The sequence below is a fragment of the Octopus bimaculoides genome, chromosome 6 (genome assembly GCF_001194135.2).
Source record: "Octopus bimaculoides isolate UCB-OBI-ISO-001 chromosome 6, ASM119413v2, whole genome shotgun sequence".
Classification (NCBI taxonomy): Eukaryota; Metazoa; Mollusca; class Cephalopoda; order Octopoda; family Octopodidae; genus Octopus; species Octopus bimaculoides.
The window spans coordinates 116,846,110-116,853,527 of record NC_068986.1 but is presented as its reverse complement, the minus strand read 5'-3'; the positions used below and the strand labels follow the sequence as shown (position 1 = coordinate 116,853,527).

Here is a 7,418-nt window from a genome sequence, read left to right as displayed (position 1 = left end):
TATATATATATATATATATATATATATATATGTGTGTGTGTGTGTTATCATCATCGTTTACCATCTAGTTTTCCATACAAGGATTGGACAGGGTTTATTCGGTCAGATTTTCTTCAGGTAGATGCCCATTCTGTCACCAACCCCCACCTGTTTCCGAGTAAGCTAATATTTCCCCATGGTCAGACTAGTCTTCACAGAAAATTTGGCCAGCTTGGAGCTATAATAGAAGACACTTGCCCAAGACACCACTCAGTGGGATTGAAGCTGTGGTTCATGCGGATGGGAAACAAACTTTTTAGCCACACAAGTATCTACCATCTTCAAAAAGATGATTTAGTCCTCACTGCCTCCAATACGAAGTAGATGGTTTTAGATGAGTTCCGTCAATATTAATCTAGGTCATGTCTAATTTAATAAACATTTCCTGGTGTATATATATTCTCCTTCTTAGATCTGTTAGTGCCTTTGAGTGGCACACTGGGCAGTCAGTGATCTCCAATTATCTCCGTCTCTGGCCAACCAGTATGTTTCTTCCCAGGTGATTGATGTTCAGTCCGCATAGGTCTTCTTTGAAAGTGCTACACCATGTCTTCCTTGGCTGACCTCTTCTTTTCTTACTTTCCAGCAGCATTCCAGCCCATGGCTGTTTTGGCAAACCTCTCCTCTGGCAGCCTTAGTATGTGTCCGGCCATTCTCATTCATCATCCGGTTACAATTGCAGGCAGAGGCCTTACTCTTGTTGCTTACAGAATGGCTTCATTTGTCACTGTACCTCAGTGATTTTTAGGATTTTTCTGAGACACTACTGATGAAATACATCAATTAGGGGGTGATTTTTGCTGTCATCGTCCAGATCTCAACTGCATAGATTGCTATTGGCAGTATTACTGTTTTGTACAGATGAATTTTCAGCTCTATATTTATGCTATTGTTACACCAAAGTGTTATATTATATACAGTTGAAAATAATTTCATTTGTTTGTATTAAAGAGTAAAAAAAAAAAGGAAACTGTTTACTTACCGAAGTAGTGTGTCAATAATCTCAAGACCTTCATCTCCTAATTTGACAGCTTCATGTAAAACTGTGTTTCCTTTACTGCAAAGTAAAATAAATAAAGTTCTTCAGAATTGCAATGCTGCAGGATGTGTTTTTGACTTGATTAAATATTTATAGAATGCAAAGATACAGAAATAATTTATTCTCAAATGCATGATAATGTTAATACAATTGCATGAACAGGATAAAATATCCATACATTGCAGGAAAAAATCATTACCAGCCAGCCATGAGACTCAAACACACATCCCTGTAAACCACTTGACACGTAATCACAGGGATGTGAGTTCAAGGCTCATGGCTGGCCAGTAACAAATTTTTCTGCAATATATGGTTGGTTTATCCTGTTCATGCTATTGTATTAGCATTATCATGCGTTTGAGAATAAATTATTTCTGAATCTTTCAATACATCTCAATGCTTCTAAAGCAAACTTTTGAATTTATAGAATGCAGTTTAAAACCATTATTTACGAAAAATTCATTTAGAAATTATGGACAACAGCAATACAGTGAAAGTTTTGAAGAAAATCATATCGTCATTTTTCCTATTAACTATGCGATCGATTCACTCATTCCACAGTTTCATTAAAATAAAATCACAACAAGGATGGTAAACATTGGTGATGTCATCACAAAGGAATATCTGTCAGAAAGAATACATTCTCTGAGAAGAGTAAACTAAAACTGGAAGAAATGATGGAGATATTTGTTTATAACTTTATGATGGTGATGTTTGTTTATAACTATCACATGATGTCAAGACAGAGAGGCACAGAAATGTGTGCACACACACAAATACACTACATACATACAGATATACATACATATACCATTATCACTATTTAACATTCATTTTTCCAAGCTGGCATCAGTCGAAAGGTTTAACAGGATGTTTTTTTTTTTTTTTCTTGCTATTCTTGGTTCCATTTGTGGGTGAACAAGACCCCTGCCGAAAGACCCTGTGCATCTACAGACCAAACTCAGAAAGCAAGAAGCTGACTCAACCAAAAGAAAAATATTAATCTTCGCTATCACATCAAATACTCTTCCTTCTAACAGTTAACATTAACCAGATATATGTGTGTGTGAGTATGATGGGCTTCTTTCAGTTTCCATCCACCATATCCACTCACAAGGTTTTGGTCAGCTTGAAGTCATACAAGACACAACACTTGTCCAAGGTGCCATGCAATGGGATTGAGCCTAAAACCATGTGATTGGGAAGCAAACTTCTTAGCTACACAAACATCACTGCATCTGTTAAAAGATGCTTCACGGTGGGGTGGAAGGATTGAACCCTGGACTTGATAATTGAGAGACAAAACTTGGAACCATTCACCCATACTATGTCTACAAACCATAAGAAATAAGGTCACACTTTTTAACCCTAAGCCCACTGACACAGATCCCATTTGGCCAAAATGCTTCATGGCAAAAGTTTTTGCTGACAGTCTGAAAAATAATAATCTTATTAATGATGGTAGCTTGTCTCAGATATTTAATCAATATAATGTTACTTAAATTCCTTTTGTGAAACGGGATCATACTTACCAAGATACAGGGCCTTTACGGTGTATATCAGCACCAGCCTGGACAATGACAGGTATACAGTCTTTGTGCTTATTCTTCACAGCCACACAAAGAATTGAGAAATCATTTTTATTTGTACAGTTTGGATCAGCACCCTGAAATTACATATTATTATTATTGTTCAGTAGTTTTATTTTTATAGCGTGCTTTCACTTCACTACCGAGCGCAGCTCTGTGCACCTTGGGTATGTGCTGTGGTTTGCTGTGGTGCTCTTATGGTTACTGTATTGAAAGTGTTTTGCGTAGGATGTGTGCTGTGCCCAGTAGTGCAATTTTCTGTATTTATCATTATTATTATTATTATTATGATCATCATCATCATATTTACACTAGTGCATGTTAATTTAGTTAGCGGGTATTTTATCTTGAGATCTAATGACAACAAGTCTCCTCAAATCTCAAGAATTCTTCTTAACCCTTTTATTACCAATCCATCTGAAAGTTTTGAAGACAAGAGTCTGTCTCACCACCAGAGTTTCAAGCCATTGTGATCTTCAGGCAAAACACATTTTGGTATGAAACTTGAATTTTGAGACAAACTCTCAGCATCAGTTTTAATGAGAAACTATTTTGGTGTCTTTATCTTTTATCTTTTAATTGTTTCAGTCATTAAGCTGTGGCCATGCTGGAGCACTACCTCAAAGACTTTTTAGATGAACGCATTGACCCCCCTCCACCAGTACTCATCTGTTTTAAGCCTGGCACTTGTTCTATTGATCTCTTTTACTGAACCACAAAGTCACATTCCAACAGCAGTCAGCAAGTGATTGGGACAAACACGCACACACACATGACAGACTTCTTTCAGTTTCTGTCGACCTGAATTCATTCACAAAGTATTGGTTGGCTGAGGACCATAACAGAAGACATTTGCCCAAGGAGCCACGTCATGGAACTGAACCTAAAACCATGTGGTTGGGAAGCCAGTTTTTCGGGATATAGCCAACCAGCCTGCCTCACACACACACACACACACACACACACACACATACACACAGCCGCACCCACACAACAGGCTTCTTTCAGTTTCTGTCTACCAATCCTCTCACAAGGCTCTGGGGCTAGAGCAGAAGGCACTCCAAGGCGCCACACAGTGGGACTGAACCCAAGGCAACATGGATGGCAAACAAGCCACATCCGTGCCTTGTCATTCTTTGCATTTGGTCAATAATGGAAATGATTCCTTAATGTAGAAATTTTTGGAATTTCTTTTAAAGAAATACAAATATGCAAATTCTGCAGAAACCATTCCACTTTTTTCTGGAAATTAAATAATACAACAAAAATTATAAATAAATAAAACAATATATAAAAGGAAAATGATGTCATGAAATTGTCTTATTACGAGAAATACTGACTTCATCAAAAAGGCGTTGGAGTTCTTTGATATCACTCTCTCCGTTAACACAAAGTTGCTGGAACAATTTCTTGTCAATTGCCTGTAAAAAATATGACATCAATCAGCATCATTTCTACATCGGATATAGTATGACATTCACACCAACCAAAGCCATATCAGGCCCAAATATTCTACTTTGCTTTATGTTTGAACTGGCCAGATTCAGCCTCTCATGCATACCCTACAATGTCATTTTGAAAATAAACAATTCACATCATTGAAATCTTGAAACAATGAGATAATATGTGATTAATTCAAAAGAATGTGAATAAAGAAGCATTACATCTGACAGCGAACTATGAATGTTGGAGGATTAAATGCCTACACAAAAATAATTAGTTTGCGGGATCATAATATATTTCATCATGGAATAAGGCAGTGAAATGATAGAATTATAGGAGTGGTTGTGTGGTAGGAAGCTTGCTTCCCAACCACTTGGTTCCGAGTTCAGTCCCACTGTGTGGTACCTTAAGCAAGTGTCTTCTACTATAGCCTTGGGCCGACAAAAACCTTGTGAGTGGATTTGGTTGGTAGAAACTGTAAGAAACCTGGGAAACTTACTTTCAGAAGCTCTTTCTTCAGCTCCTGTCCACCAAATCCATCAACAAGATATGAGTTGACCCAAGTCTACAATAGAAGACTTTTGCCCAAGGTGCCGTTCAGTGAAGTGAACTTCTCCAGCACATACCCATGCTTGCACTTTTGTTGCTAAAACTTAACCTACAAAAGAATTTGGTCCTTTGAGCTTCTGCGACCAGTGAAAGGATCTAATGTTCCAGACATTTACCATTCTTCCTAAACAAAGAATGTAAAAGTGTGATTACAAGATTATCCGGGATTTCTTAAGTTCAACATTCTGCCATTCATCAATTAGTCATGTGATTAGTTTTATAAGGAATCCGGTGCTTACTGAGAGTTTATGCTTTTTAGAGTTGAGGCGTCGAGTCTTCTTCTTCTTCTTGTTGCTAGATGACACCATTGATACATCACTGGTCTCTCCAGAAACTGCACAAACGAAGAAAGCAACATTGATTCTATAATGATAGATTGTTGTTATGGTCGTAGCTCATGTGGTATGTTTAAGAGATACAGTGAAAGACGGATGAGAGAGAGAGAGAGAGTGAGAGTGTGAGACAGACAGAGACAGAGACAGACGGACAGAGTGAATGAGAGAGAGAGACAGACAGACAGACAGACAGACAGTGAGTGAGTGAGCCAGACAGACAGACAGACAGACAGTGAGTGAGTGAGCCAGACAGACAGACAGACAGAGAGTGAGACAGACAGAGAGTGAGTGAGAGAGAGACAGACAGAGTGAATGAGAGAGAGAGACAGACAGAGAGTGAGTGAGAGACAGAGGCACAGAGAGACAGAGACAGACAGAGAGTGAGTGAGTGAGAGAGACAGAGACAGAGACAGACAGACAGTGAGTGAGTGAGAGAGAGAGAGAGAGACAGACAGACAGTGAGTGAGTGAGAGAGAGACAGACAGACAGAGAGAAGACAGAAACAAAGACAGACAGAAAATGAGTGAGAGAGAGGGGATAGAAAGAGAGAGAGAGAGAGAGAGAGAGAGAGAGAGAGAGAGAGAGAGGGAGAGAGAGAGAAAGGACTTGTATTTTATTTTTCAATTCTAAAAGGATGAAAAATAAAGTTGAAATGAATACCACAAGGTATTTTGTCCAACACTAATGACTTGGTCAATACAATGCGTATGTATTGGGATGTGTGCATGCATATATTTGCTTTGTGTGTGTGAGCATGAATGTATAATATATGGCTATGCATATATGTTGGTATATATACATGTGCATGTGTGAGTGTGTAACAGTAACAACACGAATAAATCAATTACCACATGTCTTCAGAACGTTTACTCTTGTTTTTAAATGCAAATTCACATACATCCACCCATGCATTTCTAAATAACATAGACACACACCCATTCTTCCATCAATACACAAACTTACATACATACACACACACATACATACATACATGCATGCATGCATACAGACAGACAGACAGACAGACAGACAGACAGACAAACATACATACAGATACATACATAGATACATACATGCATACATACATACACACATACATACATATATACATGCATAGAGATACATACATACATGCATACCTACATATACGCATATATAGATACACACACACACACACACACACACACAATGAAGTTTACCCAAATTCTGGGGCTTCCACTCCTTTACAAAATGTCTTTACAAACTTCCTAGCAATCTCTGAAGAAGGAATTTTTATATTCCAAAATATATTAAACTATGAATAATTAAATTATTTCTAACAGTTATTATAGTCCACTCTGTGTTGCCGTACCATTCTAGACATATTACATTTCACAAACAACACACAATGCTTCCAGCAAACTACAATACTCTCTTAACATGATAAATATTTATGGAATTCTGTCCTGAAATATAAAACAGTAGAATAGAAAGTTTTACCTAGAGAAGATTCACTTCGGAAAGTATCTAAAATATTTGTTTCTCGATATGGTGATTGAAGATTGTCAGCAGATCGCGATGGTGTGTGGCCATTGGTGAGGTTAGATTTCGGTTGATAGAGTGCAAAGTTTAAAGTCAAACTCATTTCAAAACTGTCTTCATGAATTGTTCCCGACACAAGCTGTTCAATAGAAGACAACACGCAAAAACACATTAATCTCAGGCTACACAAAAGGAAATCTTTATTTTGGGACTGTTTTGGTTTTGAGACGTATATTCTTCCTTTACCCATTCCTTCTTCCTCAGAATGGAGATTCCTTCCCTAACCAGGTTTTGGACCATGTTTTGAACTACAAATATCCGTCAAATGTAAATAATGTACATAATTCCTCATCTCTTAAATATAGAACTGTAGTATGTATGTATGTATGTATGTATGGATGGATGGATGGATAGATATATTACTACAAGCATGTTAGTATATATCTATCATTATTAGAATATTTATAAACATTATTTTGTCTGTTTTTGAAATATGATCCTAAAAAGAGCCTCAAATTCAAAGAAATCAACATGTTTATCATGAAGTCATAGAAATGGTAGAGTTTCAAAATAAATATTTTGCAGGTTGTTTGGTTCCTGAATTGCTGCCAAAGCTGAATCTTCCATTCCCTCTTCTGGATTGGTATAAGTACCAGATATATATTGGTAGCACCAGTTCTATACTGACCCTATGAGGTGTCATCTGGTGTACCACATGAGGTGTCATCTGGTGTACCACATGAGGTGTCATCTGGTGTACCACATGAGGTGTCATCTGGTGTACCACAGGGATCTGTTCTTGGTCCTCTTTTGTTTGTTGCATACATCAATGAAAGAACGTCA

General features: G+C 37.5%; 1 protein-coding gene across 1 annotated transcript in view; it reads right to left on the bottom strand.

Moving 5' to 3' along the window:
- The window catches only part of LOC106872202 (double zinc ribbon and ankyrin repeat-containing protein 1), a 44,490-nt gene that overhangs the window by 3,709 nt on the left and 33,363 nt on the right, over positions 1-7,418 (bottom strand). Inside the window, exons 16-20 of the mRNA XM_052968511.1 lie at positions 6,534-6,714; positions 4,959-5,053; positions 4,008-4,088; positions 2,611-2,744; positions 1,022-1,096 (exon numbers count right to left, since the gene is read on the bottom strand). Coding sequence (XP_052824471.1) covers positions 1,022-1,096; positions 2,611-2,744; positions 4,008-4,088; positions 4,959-5,053; positions 6,534-6,714 — 566 coding nt within the window. The remainder of the gene's footprint in view (positions 1-1,021; positions 1,097-2,610; positions 2,745-4,007; positions 4,089-4,958; positions 5,054-6,533; positions 6,715-7,418) is intronic.